The 17,567-nt window shown below is 43.9% G+C and overlaps 1 protein-coding gene across 8 annotated transcripts in view; it reads left to right on the top strand.

The window, feature by feature from the left end:
* Positions 1-17,567, top strand: part of SH3PXD2A (SH3 and PX domains 2A) — a 265,522-nt gene that overhangs the window by 229,382 nt on the left and 18,573 nt on the right. For 7 of the 8 annotated variants that reach the window (XM_076338945.1, XM_076338944.1, XM_076338947.1 and 4 more), the window contains 2 exons: positions 2,608-2,721; positions 7,318-7,401. In XM_076338945.1, the coding sequence (XP_076195060.1) occupies positions 2,608-2,721; positions 7,318-7,401 (198 nt within the window). The remainder of the gene's footprint in view (positions 1-2,607; positions 2,722-7,317; positions 7,402-17,567) is intronic. The other variant, XM_076338946.1, reaches the window with a different exon arrangement.

Genomic DNA, 17,567 nt, shown 5'->3' with positions numbered 1-17,567 from the left:
TGGTTTCTCAGTAGTTGCAGAGTTTTCTCGTTTATACTTTACCCTTGCACATAGTTTATAAAGGAAATCTTCAGAAAGAAATTATAACTTTCATGAGCTCTGTGGCAATTAGGAGCTTTAATCTTAGTGATGGCTTGAAGAATCAAAGCAGCTTCAAACCTCACTTAGACTGTTGCATGCTCTGTCTGCATGTTGCAGTGGATTTGGTTGAGTTATTTAACTGTAACCTACCTCAAATATGACTTGATCTCCAACTGGTATGTGGGAGCCTATTCGCAAGATCAGTGGAGTCATGAGGTCTCCCTGCCGAGGCCTTTCAGGGGCTGGGAATGGCAGTCGGGCGGCACGGTGATATGGGGGAGGCATGTGTGTGCACACCCAGGCATGGGGGTGAGGGGTTTGCCCTTTTAGCAGGGAGCCCTGTTTAGATGGATGGAGGCTGAGCTACCCTATGGCCCCGAACACAAGGCCTTAAACTCAGCTCCGAGGCCACAATGCAGCTCAGTGAGCCAAACCAGAGGAGCTGCATTGCGAAATGGGCTAGCACTGGGTCAGTGTCAAGGCTGTGCGATCCAGCCCTCCAAAGACGGTTTTACCATGGTTTGAATTTGGTCCAAGCACACACTTTAAGCCTAGGCAAGTCCTTTTTGTGCAATTGTATTTAATTTCTTTCTGAGGAAGAGTTTACATAAATTATTCCAATCTAATTGATATCAGCTGAAAGCCAGCTTCTGACATTTTGTGCCTAATTATAAGTGTATGTTAAACTGTGTTTGCTACCCATGTCGATACGTTACTAGTAAAATAAGGAACAGCCATGAAGATGTGTTTTTGAAACGGTCTGGCAGATCCTGCGTGTTCGCTGCTGTGGGCTTCGTGGCAGGAGAATCCACCTCCTGCTGAGGAGGAATAACTAAATTTAAACTTTCCAACCATGAGCCTTGTGAAGCAAAGTTTCCAAACCTCTGCTGGGCCAGAAAATGGAAAGCCATGTCTGAGTTTTGAAAGTAAATAAATAGAGCTACCTAGTAGCTGTGCGATGGCGACTGGGGGGTTTGTTGCTTGGGGCACATTGTCTGCCTGCTGCAGGCCCCAGGGAGGAAAATGAGGGTTTCTAACTACTGTCCTCCGGTAAAATCTTCTGTGGCAGGATTTGGAAGAAACTTGGGGGACTTTTAGCATGAACACTTGCACATTGTTTCAGTTGGTTTCTTTTTTTTCTTTTCTTTAAAGAAAAGTTGCATGTTGCATGGCGGCAGAGCCCAGCAAAGCCTCCCTTCCCCTTGCTGGGCCCAGGGCTGCGGCCTCCCGGCTGTGGGAGGGCTGCGTGGCCATCACAGAAGTCTGGGCTTTGCCCCACCATAAATTAACTAGTTTTTGTGCCCCGTCTTTACAAACGGGGCTGGCTTGTCCCTGCCTTTGCTCATCACAGGCAGGCTTGGGAGTCTCCTGTGAAATTTGTTGGGTTTATGACAGCCATTAAAGTCTATAAACTGTTTTGAGGTGCATGTACAGAAATAGCTATCTTTTTCAGCTCCTTTTGGGGAGGCTGAAAGACTGATGTTGAACAATAGTTTGTATTGTCCTGACAAAGCAACTTGCATTTTTGGAGGAGACTGGGAGATTGTAGAAAACAACAGAAATGGTTTACCTGCTTGGCTTTTTATTGTCCTATATCTTAATCCTGACCTTACCTGAATGGAGCAGAATCTAAGTTGTGCTCATATCTGAGAGCAGCAAGCTCTTGAGTGAGTGAGTCTACATCAAAACCAGTGGAGGATTCAATAAATCAATGTAGCCAAGCAAGAAAAGAGCCAAGGATAGTTATGGTTGGGATGCATTTAACCTAGAGAAGGCTCACCTCTAATTTTATTCATCCATCCACGGATGTGACCTAAAGGTTCTATCTGTGTAGTTGGTGAATACTTAACATTTTTGTAAATAGTGGTAGAAACTTGAATGTTCAGGTGGGAAGGCAAATAACTGGTGCTTATGGCCTGAAGTCACATTTCAGTTAGCTTTTCTCACTTATTTCTTTTCTGTGCAGTACTTTCCAGCTTCCCAGGGCATTGAATTGAGGTCATGTTTGTTAAACGCTGGCTGTGGTGACAAGTGCTCTAGAAGCACTTATTTTGTATCCTGTTCTGAAATCAGTGCCCTTCTACTAAAGTCTTTCCTATTTCCATCTTTTGACTTCTACTAGGATTTGGGCAACATTTGTGCTATTTTAAATATGTTCACGTACACATATATACACATACAAAGTGTTTTGATACTGTAGATGTACATGTTGCAAGACTTGCTTTGAGAAACTGGAGAACTCAAATCAGAGTTGTCATGGATAGACTTCAGGTTTCTTAAAATACACTGATGTTTGCTCCATTGCAACCTTTTTTACATGAGGCCTGCCTGCACACTCGTTTACCGCTGTGAGAGTATCTGATAGAAATGGCATAATAGGACTAAACCCCCTCTCCTTCTAGGAGGCTGCAGAATAACTCAAACTTGCACCAAAGCTGCTGACTCTGTGCCGCCTTCTCAGTAGCATCTTGCTATTCTTGTTCCTTTTAATGTTGACTGAGCAACTTCTTTTGATTCTTTTTGTAGGTTGGTGGTTTGTGAGCACAGCAGAGGAGCAGGGCTGGGTCCCTGCTACGTACCTGGAATCCCAAAATGGAACCAGAGATGACTCTGACATCAACACATCCAAACTTGGGGAAGGTACGGAAAGCTTTTTGTTATCCAGGGGAAACTGGTATTCACTTGCTTTATGCTTTGCCCCCTGTAGGAAAACTTGGGAAGCTCTTGCTGCCACTTGTGGCTGTTAATCCAGTGCAGTAACCTCTTCTCCCATCTCATATCAGTAAATAAATTGTTGCAGAAGAAATTGGAGTGAAGTATTATGCCTGTAATCCCTTTGTGACCAGCTTGGGCTCTCAGTGTGACAAAATGTTCAAAAGCTGAAATGATGCTCATTTAATACCCTTAAAAAGCATACAAACAACTTATGTGCAAGTCCAAGCAGTATGTTCTGGTAGAGGTCTTGGACTCTTATGTCCATGGAAGGAGAGAACTTGCATGGCTTGTTTGCAGAAATTATACAAGTGAGAGATTTTAATTGGAAGAAGATGCTTGTTAGAGCCACAGGCCATTAAAAGGAGCGAGGTTTAACTTTAATGGTTGCTTCTCATTACAATTTGCTTCTCATTACAATTTTTTTTAATTAATCCTTGAAACTAGTTTCACTGCTGTTTGCTGTGGTCTATGATTGTGTGGAAAGGTAATTTTATTTGGTGTGGTCTCATTCTATTAAAACTGAGATGCCATTTGTCATTTATATGTATTTAGCTGCACTGTTTTTTGGCTAAAGATGTTTAATTCAGGTTCCAGAAATGGAATAGTACAACCTCACATGTTCTTCTGTTCCATTATGACAGACTAACCACATCTTAATGGACTTCTCATGTAGCAACTGTGTACAAAGGACACTTTTATTATGACTTGCTCCATTCTAATGAATCTCTTGCTAAATTTCTAGGTGCTCTTGACGTGACACTTATGTAAAACGTATGTGGAAACTCAGCTGACCTTTCCTTAGCACAGGCAGGAGGCTTAGAGATGTGTTGAGGTGACCATCTGCCCATTAAGATAGCACACAGGCAAAACGTAACTTTGTGCTGGGCCCCAAGGGTGACATCTGTGGCTTATTGAAACCTTTGGCTCTGTAACTCATTTTTCCCTGCTCAAAGCTACCCATATCCTGGGTCACTTAGGGTTTAGAGACAGACTGGCTGTAGACTGGTAGGCTGGGAACCAGTCTGGTATGATGCAACATCTTAGCGGATGCAAAAGCAGTTAATAAAGTTTCCCTGTTAGTAAAGAACAAAAACTTACTGCTCTCTTCTGAAGGAGTTGAAGAATGCTTTGTCTGTTGGTCTGTAGCTTCCTCCCTTTTCCTGACTCTTAAATATGGTACATGCTTGACAGCCTTATTGCTTAAACTGCTTTCATTTCAAGCTCTCCTCTGCCTTTCATGTTGCCCTCTGGAGTGTACTCTGCACAGGGCTGTTGCCACACAGCAGTTTTTCCTGGGTAATGGAAAATCCATCAAATGTTCCTTATCTTTTTCCTCTCGGTACCCTTTAATCCATTACGCTGCTATCCTCAACTATGGTCAGCAGTCGTGCTCCCTGCCTTACTACAAATCCAGATACGCTGAAACCTGAGACTGTTCTTCCCTCTCTGTTCAGTTCCATCTCAGTGACAAATCTAATTGCATTACCTCCACAGCTGCTTTGATGTGCCCCAGCTTTTGCTTCTTTTCAGGAACTTTGTTTTATGTTATTAACCACATAAGCTGAGACTTCTTTTGTTCTTTGTCCCCCCCCCCCCCAGTTCTTCTTTGCTTGGGCTATTCTTCTCCTAATAGCTATTCTTCTCTTAATAGCTATTCCATAAGAGAGAAAAGAACAACTCAGATTCACTCTCTTAAAGAAAAGTGTATAAAAGTGAACATACTTACACAGAAAACTTGCCAACTCTCTCTCAATAGGCAGGAGAAAGAGGCTCCAATATAACTGAGGAGGAAGGCACTTTAAGTGGATTAAGTGCCCTAGCCCCTGGATTTAAAGTTCATGCAAGTTTCAGAGTTACTCCTGGAGATGTTGACTTCCTGCAACTGTGCAATCTGTGCTCTGCCTACTTTGAAAGGGTAGAAACACTAATGCAGGGAGCTTTCTGTATCAGCCTCTTGGTCCTCTCCATTTGCAGTGGGCCTGGAACAAGTCCACAAGCCAGGCAGGCCTGGAGGTCTGCTCTGCTGTGGCAGGTCCTTGTAAAGATAAGGAGGTGCTGAATGCAACGTACTAATAATGCTGCCTCTACATAGCAGTAATATTTCCACGTGTCTCTGTTTAAATAGTCTGTTCCCTGAGAAAGACAAAAGTGTTTCCTTCCTGCATCTGAGCCTGCACAACATCTTTTGTCAGGATGAGGGTTGACAGTCGACTGCTACCTGGGCCTGTGTTTAGACCAACACCATCTTCCAAGGCTTGGAAAATATTCAGAAAGCAATCTAAAGAAACATTCGCAGCCACAGGAGCCGTTAAAGTAAACATCTTAAAATGGTCTCTGGAAAGGTTTAGACACTTGTTGATAAATAACCTTTCTGGTGACTAACTGTGGCATGGCCAACCAAGTCCAAGTCTGGGATCAAATGGCAAAATTCAGTATTGTCGAGGAGAAAAAAACCTGACTCATACAAAAGCATCATTGTGATATAAAAGGGCTATCACTGGGGATAGTCATATGTTGTGAGGAGGACAGAGTGTGGTGGATCTGTGTGACCCACTGTTTTCAAGTGGTACTCCTGGATGGCTGAATCCTCCAAACTCCTGGTGCAAGCAGGGAGCTGTGGGTGACTGCTCTGTGTTGACACCTGAAGCAAATTTCTACCCCTTCCACACCCCACCTTCCTACAAGCCTTTAAGTTCAGCATCTTTCGTTTCCTCCCTTCTTGTATAGAAACCTCCTAATGCAGGCAGCCTTACTGTGAGTTTAGCTTTAGCTTCTCTCTCTGCTATAATCTGCATGTCTAGTGAGGTGTTCTGTGTTGCCTCTTGTGTAGCGTGTGTGTAACTGGCAGTCTAATGTCCTGTTGATTTGGAGAAAGCCACCAGGTTAAACCAAGAAAAGTAAGAAAAGTAAGAAAAACACTATCGGTAAAGAGTGAAGACAGCTCATCATCTGTGCCACCATGGGCCTCCAAGAGGATCACTGATTTCCATTAGCCAAAAACACAGTGACCTATAAGCTTGAAATCCAGCTCCTCTGAAAATTTGTGGTTCTTCTTTGACCCCATGTGGGACAAAGGGGAAGTACAGAGTACCACAAACTAGACATTGTGTCTGTTCAGCACCACTCACCACACCTCCACTTAGGGTGACTAGGGAAGGTTTAGGCCTTACAGCAAAGGCAAAATTGAGGAAAGTGAGCTGGGTGCAGAATTCTGGTCTAAGCCCCTGACATATAAAGGGCAAAAAGGCAAAAGCCACTTTTTGGGGAAGTTATTAATTTTTGTGTTTTACTTCAGCTAATCATTCCCCAATCAGATAATTTTGCTGTGCCTCATTGTCTACAGAACATAGTTCTAGAAGACAATGGTGTCTGCTGTCATGAGTATAAGGGTATATTCCCTAAGCGAGTGCACATAAGCAGAATTGAGTGATTATTAATGATGTGATATCAGGGTTTATGAACAGCTTCCCAGCATCACTAGCAAAATGGTTGTGTTTGCAGCTTAGTGATAGCTGAAGTGTAATATTCTGCATTGCTTTGTGGCAGCACCAAGCACCCTTGCAGTAGTTGCCAAACTAGCATGGAAGCCCTTGAGTAGAAAAAGGGAAGTGTTTGTGTTTCTGTGCCAGTCTAATAGTTCCTGTGTCATTCACACCTTCACAAGCAGAAGAAGGAACTGAGTACAGTTCTACGTATATGATCCAGAAAACAAGTGGTGTCCTCTGTGCACAGCTGCTCTCACAATGCCATTTCCATAGGTGTCTGGTCTTTGTTTATATTTTCAGCATAAATTATTGTTTCAGTGTGTAACTAATTCTCAGTTCTGGCTTGTTAGCTTCTTGAGCCTGCTGAATAATTGCAAGGTTAAGTTTTTTCCTTATTTGTAATCAGTATATTAGAAGTTTGGATCATGAGAATTAGCTGTGGCAGTGATGTGTTGCAAGCAAGGAGACTGATCAGACACTTTTCATTTGGGTTCTGTTCCTGAGTGCTGCTGTTATAAGTGAACTCACATAAGAGAAGCTGCCTTTTTTTTTTTTTCTGGATTTTGTTTATAGTGTGATAATTTGCTTGGAATGGGTTAGAGCCCTGTTGGGTTTGATATCATATGCAATAGACTGAATTCTCAAAAAATCATGCAGCCCAACTAGGAGATGCAACAGCAATGATGTTGATCTGTCCTGCCACCGCAGCCTCCTTGGACAAGTTGTCTTCAGTTGTGCAGCTTGTTTGGGGGGGGGGGGGGGGGGTTTGTTTGGGGTTTTTTTTAAGGAAAGCCAATAGCAAGGGTGGCAATTTGTGACAGTTCTAGGTGGTTCATATTGCTCAGGCTCAAGAAGCTAACTTGCTCCACTGTACTACATAAACTAAAACAAAATGTCTGCATCCCACCTAACCCATTCCTGCTAACAAGACCAGTGCTTGTAAGTGCCATGTTTTGTTTTTATTCCTCACCCTCCCATCATTTTTTTCTTTTTTGTTTGTTTGGTTTTTTTTGTTTCCGTCCATGTTCCAAACTAGTTTCTAAGCGACGCAAGGCTCACCTGAGACGCCTGGACCGGCGATGGACGCTGGGCGGGATAGTCAACAGGCAGCAGAGTCGAGGTGAATTAATAGCTTCCTATGGCACCAGCCCCTAAGGGGGCACCAAAAGCCATGCTGCAGCTTCGGCTGTTGTGCGCTGGGGTCTGCATCTTCGGCACTCTGGTAGAGAGAGGGTGAAGCTCCAGAGTTCAGATGTGGATTTCGTACATGACAGCTTGAGGGTGTCTTGGAGCCAGGGTTAGGTGCCCCAAGAGCTGAAGGCTAATAACTAAGGGTAACTGCAGTCTGACTCCTTGTGCTGCTTGGGGAAGCTCACATCTGTTGTGTTTTAACTTTGGGCATATTCGTACTCAGTCTTTCCTACCTCAGTAAGGACAAGTGATACTTTCAGGGCTATTAAAATGAGAAGAATGCCAAAAAGCCATGGTCAGAGATGTGCGCACTGGAAAAGTGCTTGATGTGGAAAGATGAGAATCATGCCAGTTTCAGTCCCCTCTCTTCCTTGCAAGCAGTGCTTGGTACTAAAGACAGACTTCTTCAGAACTTTTGGGAGCTTTTGGTGTCAGTCCTAGGTGTTTAAGATACCACCAGGAGCAGTATTTTTTTTTTTTTTTAGCTTTGCTGGTCTGACAGGGAGCATGGTGGGGTGGGGGGAACACCTTGTGTTCTGAAGCTGTGTTTGGGTAAAGTCTGAGGAATCTTCCAAACCAAGCATTTCTCCAGTGCATGTGAATCATCTTTCCCAGAGTAAAGGTACCCCTTTCTATCCCCTTCTCCCCTTCTTGCAACATTGTCCAGATGTAGTATTCGTTGCACTTTAAAAAGGAAGGAGGTGGGGGGAAGCACCATTTGCACCTCTGTGTAACTTTCAGACAACCTTACTGAGGGGATGGAACCAAATGTAAGCACAAGAGAAGCTTCCCAGTTGAGGAAAAGGTGCCTTTTCCTACTAAGGAGAGAATGTACTTTTAAAGTAGCAACTTTATCTTCGCCTGGATTTGGTAGCGGTTCTATGTGCAGACTCGTGTGTCAAGCACATACAACTTTTCAGTGACCTTTTACCTTTGCCTCAAAGTATTATTGAGGAAACCAAAATAACAAGAGGGGTGTTCTTCCTACTGTAGCTTGACCCTGCAGCAACTGGAACTACTCTCAGAAGCCAAGGTCTTGCTGCTCAGCCACCAAATACACCTTGAAGGCACCAAAAAAACCCAACCCATAAGCACACATGCTGGCTTGTGAAAAAGAACTTTGTGTTTATTTCTGTACCCCAAGAGTTTGGGAGCTACTTATTTTGCATTGTCAAACTCTGCCAGATACTTCCTGGCAATTTAACTGGGGGAATTTCTGGGAATCAGTTTTCTAAACAATTTGCTTACTAGTTTAAACAAATATATCCTTTCATATTCATACCATATTGCAAACGAAGCTCCATAAAATATTAAGACTGCATGATCAGTCCCTTAGCATAGTTGACTGGTAATACTCAAGAACCTAAGTTGCATTCCCAGGTTTTCCCTCTTGCACTCTTATGCCCCCATCTGTGTGCATCTTCTCCAGACCTGCCCTCTGACCACTATCACAGTGTCTTCCCTGGCAGTCTTCCCCACCACAGGCTCCCCTAGTCTCTTCCATCCCTGACTTCTTGCTCCATAACAGTTTCTTCCCTATTAGGCCCAAGCAGTGCTGGGTTTTTGAGTGAGTTGGAGAATATGTGCTTTATCTCAAACTAAATCTCAGCACTTGAACTTGGCATGAACTGCAGCATCTCAAGGTTTGGGGCACCCTCCATGGCTGAGCTGCTTCTATAACCTCTCTCCAATGCATTTTAGCCACAGCTAGCCAGGCTGGCTAAAAATGAGCTGTTTAATGTCATCTGACATAGTAGGTTAGGGAGCTCTTACAGGAGCAGGCTGATTGGAAGTAAAGACAGTGATTTGAGTACTTGGGGGGGCAGGTTGGAGACAGTGTCTGGCATAGCTGCAGCCTGTACAGACATCTACCCCTTCCAAACTGCAGTTGTTGAATGTATGAGTCTCTCTGTGTGTCCGGCCCGCTGCTCTCTAACAGATCACAGTTTATGTGAGGTCAGGAGAGATTCTTTCTCCCTCTTCCCCTCCCATCCCAGCCCAAAAGGCTTCTAACAAGGCCAAATTTGGGTGGGTTTGCACAGAAATGACAGAATGCATGAAGTGTACACACACACACCCCTGCCAACCTTCAAGTCCGTGCTCCAAAGCACAGAAGAACTAGAGCTGCTCAAATAGGAGGTTGCCAGAATTCTTCAATGCAGGCAAAACAGCTTCCCCTCCCCCACTTGGCCTCTTTCTTGGAAATAAATTCAATTAAACATTTCGGCTGAAATTCTTCCCACCCAGCAATATTCTGCTTGAGATAGTCCCTGCTGTTGGAAGGGTTAGCTCCAACAGTTCACTGGAGTTTAAAAGCAAGCTGTAAAGGATGCTTCCCTTTATATTTATGCTTGGGTATCACTAATAAGCCTTTTTACTGGCTAGGTCTATGATAGAACCGCTTAAAAGCTGCAACTGAAGGATTAAGCATTGTTTCTGAAGGCCAGGATTTTCTAAGTGACTTGGATATTAAAAATGCTGGAAAAGCCTGAGTGCAGAAGGAAAGGGTGTTTGCTTCCCTGTTACAGACTGCCTAGTGGGGGAGAATTATCAGGGGTTAACATACAGCTTATTTATTTCTACCCTTTCCAAAGCCATTTGAAGAGGCTAAGCATCCCCAAAATTCAGATATTTGGGAGCAATGTTACCAGATCTCTGAATAAGAAACACGAAAGACAAATTATTGACTATCATGGTAGGGCTCCTTTTTTAAAGCTGAAAAAAAAACTGCCAAGAGAACAGCTGTAATCTGTTTTTACAAAGAGAAACAGATGACATTTGTTGCTGAACTTCTCTTTAAAATGGTCCGTGGTGTGCCCAGATCTAAGAGATTACATTGGTTTATGTTTCTTACGTAGTTGCAGAGCTTGTTGTTGGGGTTTTTTTAGAATGTTAAATGTTTTTAAATGTGGTACACTTTCTAAACTTTTGTCTATACTTTATGAAACTCCAGTAATACAAATATGGATTGTGAGGAGAAGCCTGAATGTTTGTACTTTTCCTCAGTCCTGGCACTTAGACCTGCAAGCTGCAGAGTTCATGTTCTCTTGTACTGAGTAAAATGCTAATTCTACACATGCATTTATTTGGAACTTCCCCTGGAAGAGGACTTAAGATTGTTTACAGGCTAATTTAATGAGAAGTCATTTGTGCTATTACAGTTTGATTGGGAAAAGTGGGGGTTTACGTGCCTGTTTTATATGCCAGATATTTGACAAAAGTTATTGCTGCTTTGGTTTTGTAACTGGAGCTGTTACAGTGCAGAAAAGTACTTTAAAGTTATTCATACCAACAATATAGTGACATATGAGCTGAATTTCTGCCAAATGAGCCTATTATTTAAGAGTAGCTGCTAGCACAAGAAACAAGCTATTCAATGAAAGAGTTAAAGTTAGAACTTGGAAACTATAGGTCTTCCTACTGCTTGCCTAACTTATGGAGAGAGAGAGCTTGATGGGAAGAGATGGACGGAGTGTAGAGGGAAGGCAGCCATGTAACCCAGTGGTCTTGATAACTTGAACCCCATCTCCTAGCCCGGGTGGGTCATTCTGCAGCCAGTTTTCTAGCTGTGGAAAGAGCCCTCAATCAGTACTGGTAATCCAGCTTGGCTGGTGTGCTCATGCACTCTTACCCTTTCGAGCATCCCACCAGAGCAGCTTTGCCCTCTTTGGCAGCCCCTTCATTACCCACAGGACTTCTCCCTTTGTTTCCACTCTTTTTCCCTGCTTGTCCTTGATGCTGGTGAAACGTTTGTCTTACAGCACGAGGCTGCTTTGCTGTGCTAAATCAAACCAGCACAGAGCAGCTTCAGACTTAGTTTGTTCGTTCTTTTTTTTTTTTTTTCTTTCCTCCTCTGTGCTCCAAGGAAAGTAGTAAATGTTTATTGCCCCTTGCTGGTTGAAGAGTATGTGCAATACAGAACTGTTTAGAAGAAATGCCATTACTGTTCTTTTCTATCTGTTGCCATGAGGTTTTCTGTTGTTTAAAAAAAAAAGGAGGGGGGGGGAGGGACAAAGGCTGAAGAGCTCCTGTCTGCAGATGAACACATTTGATAACTGTGGACAGTTATTTTCTCTGCTGAATATTTAGATAAGTAAAACACAGTCCATGTTGAATTAATGCTTCGCTTTCTGGAACAGCGAGATTTTTTCCAGAAGCAGGTCTGACAAAGGGGGGTGGAGCGGAGGAGTGGGGGAGGGCGAGTGCAGACTGCTGACTGAGGGGAAAGTATTTTGAAAGAAAAAATTCTTCTGTGGTTTGGAAGATGTAGGGTTGGGGCTGTTGCATTTTGCTGAGAAATCATTAATTGGTTAATTTCTAGCCCAGTTCCCCCCTATCCCCATCCCTACTGGCATTTCAAACAAGGATGGGGTCACAGAAAGTTGGGGGCATGTACAAACACCAGCTGAGCAAAGGAAATTACTCCCTTACTTGGTTGGCTCCTGAAGTGCTGCAGATAACTTCCACACTTACTTATGGAGGCAGAAAAGAGCAAACTTATAAAATATAGGTGAAGGAGAGGTATGTGAAACAGGGCGCCTAGAACTTGGAAGCAGAAACTTAGGAGCGCTGGCCATTTGCCTGGGAGAGATGAGACTGATTATGCAGGGCTGGAAATGTGCATGGTATTTTAGCTGCTTAAAGGCAAGGTTCCTGTCCCAAATAGTTTACAGCCTAAACAAAGAGAACGAGATCTGCGCATCAAAGGAGTCTGGGCAAGTGGCAATTTGGCATGCGTCTTATTACAACTGAAAGGTTTTTCCACAGTGGAAAGCGATATTTATTTGGTATTTTTAAAAGCTTTTAGAGAAGGACTAAAACTAAGCTTGTTTGGCAAGGCAGGAAGTCAGAGGAGGTAGGGCTTATTTTAGGAAGGATTTGAGAGTTTCAGGTTATTTGATACCACAGAGAAGGCAGCCTACTCAGGTTGATGAGGCATCATAAGAAAGGCATGGGGCTGAGTGGGAAAAGATGAAAGGATTTGGAGGAGTGGGAAATCCAAAGGGAGCAGAACATGTGAGCGTGTGTAGTAGGATACTAAAGCAAGGCACAGCACACAGGCTTGAAAATTCAAGATGGGACAACTGAATTGGGTGTACACTGGGTAGGAGTCTGGCTGAAGTACCAGAGTGCTGCTGTGCCAAGAGCCTTGGGTAAGAGCAGTGTGCTGAAAGGCTGGGAAGGGAACAAAGGAGGCAGGAGGTGGCTGTAGTGGCTGTGCAAAAGAGGTTGAAGGGCCAGATCAGGGCTCTAGCGGTGAAGAGCAGCAGTGATAGAGGATTTTGAAGATGTTGGGGAAAGGAACCGTTACCTTGGTGATAGACTAGGAGGAATCTGAAATAAGCAGTGCCAAGGGAATCGGGGAGATTGAATAAGGAAGATTTGGAAAGCGCTACTGAAGCTCTACATTACAACTCGAGCAGTAAAACCGTAGGTCTGCTTTCCTTGACCTGACAGTAAGTATAAATCCAGACAACCAGAGGAGGGACCAAGTTGCCTTCTCAAAACACCTCATAACTTTAATGTGTAGTATGTGTGTGCAAAAGCGCATGTGTAAAATCCGAAATTCTGGTTTGACAGATGGGATTGGAGGAGCCTCACGGGCTCTCAAGTTCAGTGTCTTGCTCTGTCAGACAATTAGGTACAGTTTCTTCAGGAACGGATGGAGCTTCATCTTAGCTGTTTTGAGGTTTTTCCTGTGGAAGATGTGTCTTAGCGGGTCACCTGATAATGCCATGCCCAATGCCTAAAAATTTTTTGAGATTCCCCTTTTACTAGTAGACAGAAATACAGCAGGTGAAACAAAAAAAAAAGCCTATTTGGGTATATGCTGATTAAAGGGGGTGGACATGGGATGGACATGTCTGCTGACTCTCTAATTACAAGCTATTATCCTACTCAAAAGAAAAAAACACAAAGCGCTGTTGTCATGGTCTGCCATTATGCAAAAATAAATGTCATTGGCATTAAGTCCTCCTAAACTTTAACAAGTTAAATGTAGCATCCCTAGTTTTTCTGCAACCAGGATGTTGTATCATAGCCATTGAACAGGCTGGGTGAGATGGAAGAAATATTTCACTGCACTATGGCTGCAAAGGTGACATTTTACTACTGAATGAGCATTGCCAAGGTGCCTACAGGTCATCTTGGTCTGCTGTAAATCACGATAGCTTAAGAGCTGTATTATAAATCCTATTTATGCAAAAAGTTGCACTTTATTAATCTGCATCTTAAAATAGGTGAGAGAAGATGTGTGGGCACTCTTAAATTATCCTAGCCTGCTTTTAGATCAAGTTTCATATGGGTTGCCTTGACTCTGCTTCCAGCAGTCTCAGGATTAGGCCTTTGTCCTCAAAATTAAGTGAAGCTGCATTGAAACTGGCCTGGCTTAGTACAGAGAAGTTTTACACAGAGTTTGTGGTGCTACCACTAAAAGAACCAGTCTCACCTTCCCCAGCATCTTCCCTTCTCCTTTATGCTCATGCAGATCTGCAATGAACCAAACCAGGCTTGGGGTCATACTAACTTTTCCTTGGTCAGCTTGGCTTCAAGTCCATCTCACAGCAGGGTCATGAACTCTGCAAGGAGAGGTGGCGGGTTCAAGGCAGGACAAAGAAAGGAGAAGGGAACGGTCTCAGCTGCTGCAGCACTATGCGTTCATTCATAAACTGTGTTTTTAAAGCAGGTTTTTAGTTTTAAAGCTACGGCTATCTGAGTATAGGAAAGGCTCAGCTTGGCAGAGCACTGTTATGTTGCTGGAGGGGATGCAAAATCGTTGTGTTTGATGGTTTGGCATTTTTTTCTCCTAACAGCCATGGAAGGGCATTAGATGTCTGTGGCTTGTGAAGGAGTGACCCATAACTCTGAAATACATCTGGCTTCCTTGTACCAGGTCTGCTGAAAATAGCATGGTTGCGTATGTCTGTACAAACCACGTACTATACATAGCTGTAATGCAGGGCATTGTGCAGCTCAAATGCCTTGTCCAGTATATATGCACACCTCTCAGCTGGACTGCAGCAACCTCTGCTATGCTTGCTGGGGGGAAATCTCAGTTGCTAGAAAAAGCCCTCTCTGTAGTATTGTGGGCTGTTAGAAGGACATGGGAACTATCCTCTGCGGTCCACACTTTTTTCCCAGTGATCCACCAGGATCTGTCTCTATTTTGGCCCCAAGCCTCTACTGTCTTTCTTCAGGAGACTTTAGGTAGAACCAGAGTTAAAGAGAAGCCTGCTGTTCTTTGGGGAGGAGAAAAGGAAGGAGGATAAAGATTGATAGGGAAGTGAGGTTTTGGAATAACTAGTGGACTGAGCACTGGGCTGCCAGGGTGTCTGGGAGGGCTGGGCAGAGCACAGCTACAAGTGGGTGTTATGAGTTGGGTAGTCCAAACAGTACAGAAATCCTTGTTGTGCATGTTTTAAATAGTGTCTGTGTCCAGGGAGGGGGCAGAATGACACATACTAATCCTTTCCTTCCAAGCTAAGTGGGTTGCAGTTGGTTAATGCATGATGTGACAGACTTGTATCGTAGCTCTTTGCCAAACAGGCTTTGTTTCTTCATGCATGCCTTGTTCAGATTTACTAGTGCAGCTGAATTTCCAGTAAAGGTACCTCTTTCAGTTCAGCTGGGGAAGGTATCTTTGACCTGCAAATTAGAAGTAAAGAAATATAAGTGAAGTTGGCTAATTGAGCTATTAACAGATCTCTGGGTGTCACGCATTAAGAACAGAGGTGCCTTTATGCCATTTTCAGCAGATCTTCAAGGGGAGTAGAATTCTCATCCCATTATTTCCAAAGTGCAGCCTTTTAGCTGATGTATGCTTTGTAGCATGTAGTGAAGGTTATTCTGCCCACTTGACCTTAACGGTGAAGTTGATGTAATGGAAGCTGCAGCTGGGGAATACAAATTATACTTTTGTTTGCATTTTTTTGCTAGTAATTGTTAAGTCAAAACTTAATGAATGAAAATTAAACACTTTCGTATTCTCTGTAGATCTGAGCATACAACTTTGGTAGGTCTGGGATGGTTCACTGACTTGTGTTTTATACCATTGCCAGTCATAGTATCTGAATGAAACTAGCATGATATTTCAGATTTGTCATCTGTGCTAAGTCTTTCCAGTAACTTTATGTATCGTTCATGAAGTGTCAAATGTCATCCCTGAAATCTTGAATAGTAATCTGATATGTTGAATGCTACATCAGTCCTCTTAAGTGACACATCCACTGAAAGCTCCACTGCTGCCTTCAGCAAATCTTGATTTATACAAAATATCCACTGGCTAGAGATAGTCTTTGAGAAGCAAAACAGAATTACTCTTTGGTTGCAAGGGGGCCCATATCTCCAGAATACCGTTTAAGTTACAAACCTCATGTATATTTGTGGTATCCCCTGCACCACTGAAAGAAACCAAACGTGTGTAATCTTGGAAATGGCTGTAATTTTTGCTGTGAAAGCACTTCGCAAGGCAAAATTGTAATGGTGGCTTCCTGGTTTTGATCTGTAGGCTTAAAAATAGAACCGCTAAACAAAAACATTGTAGGACCCTCTTTTCTAAGTGAATTTTTAACACTGTTTTGGTTGTCTTGCTTCATGGAAGAACTTTTTTCCCTCTCTTCCCTTCCTACTTTCATTCAGTCTCTTTTTCCCCTCCCTCTGTGTAGGGAGGAATCACCTGAAAGCTCTCCTCTCAAAGAGCAGTAGTCTTGAGTTGAAAGCCACAAGACTGAAGATCTAAGCAACAGAGGTGCTCATGGGCAGGCTAAGACAGTGGCAGCTCAGAAAAGCCCACCAGTCTCACCTGTGCATCCCAGTGTCACAGTACTTGGATGGGGCTCCATCCTCCTTAGCAACTCAGTGTTTCAGTTTCTAGAGCTGTGAATGGCCAGTGTCTCTGGTCATTCAGAGCCACTGATGGGTGGTATCGAGTGTGGTGTGTGCAAGGCAGCAAGGGGTGAGAGCAGCAACACGCAAAGCAGTAATCTCAATACTGGGGGCAGAGTGCTGCTCAAGATCAGTCTCTCTCCTCAGTAAACCTGAGCAATGGTGTAAAGCTCAGGAAAGACGCTGAAGCACACTCAGCTGAGGATGTGGCTTCTCCATCCAGCTGGCACCTGTTTTTTCAATGTGCCACCTCAGCAGCATGGTCAGTCCTTCCTGGCCTCTTTCAGCCAGAATGAGAGGAGTTGGAGGATATCTCTGTTCTTCTGCCTTACCTTGAAACTAACTGGAAGGGAAGTCCAGGAGTCGGTGGCTGGGAGGAAGGCGGTAATCAACAGGTAGAGCAGTGATGTGTGCCCACATGCATGGCTGCAGGCCCAGAAGTTGTGTTTGCAGAAGTTGCTGGCTCTTGTAGTAGCTTGCATGGATCTGTTGTCCTTTTCCCTGGCAAGCCACTCATCTATACTTGGAATGGAGAGAGTGGGTTTGTGTAGGGGAGGAAGGGATCTAATGTTTGGGTTCTAGTTTGCAAAGGACCCTCACCCCAAGCTTTGATTTTTCCCTTGAATGATCAGACTCCAGAATGCTGTTGGGGTTGATGGGTGACCACTGTCTCAATTTCTCACACAGGAGAAGTCCTGCTGGAGCAGGAGTTTGGAAGTCTGTGTTGAAATCCAGGAGTGAGCACCTCACTCATGGCCTCCTACCCTGTCCTCTGCAGAAGGAGGGAGGTCACATCCCTGAAGAGTGAGACCACACTGCCCAGCAAGAGGAGCTGAATTGCTGGCTTTAGCTGCAGCAGGGACTGCTGTTTATGTGGAGGAAAAATAAGATAAACAGAGAAACTACTGTTGCAGCTGTAGTGGCAAGGGTGAACTCTGATAGCCTGGGTTATAAAGCTGCTTTGGTATGGGGGAGAGACAAAGCAGGGCCTTCTTCTAGTGTCCAGCAAACATGTGGCTTAGTTCTTTATTACTGTCCTAGAAACATCACTGGAAGTGTCTGAAGCAATGTGTATCTGGACAGTGCTGCAGCTCTGCACACCCGAACTTTCCCTTGGCCCTTTCCTCTCAGGGACAAGATCTAGCTGCCCAGGGATCTTCTGCAGTTCAGTTTAGTGCTTGGGGCTTTGCATGCAGTGGAAACTGGGCATGT

The sequence above is a fragment of the Aptenodytes patagonicus genome, chromosome 5 (assembly GCF_965638725.1).
Source record: "Aptenodytes patagonicus chromosome 5, bAptPat1.pri.cur, whole genome shotgun sequence".
NCBI lineage: Eukaryota > Metazoa > Chordata > Aves > Sphenisciformes > Spheniscidae > Aptenodytes > Aptenodytes patagonicus.
Note: the sequence above shows the minus strand (reverse complement) of the source record. Positions and strands in the feature narration are given on the sequence as shown.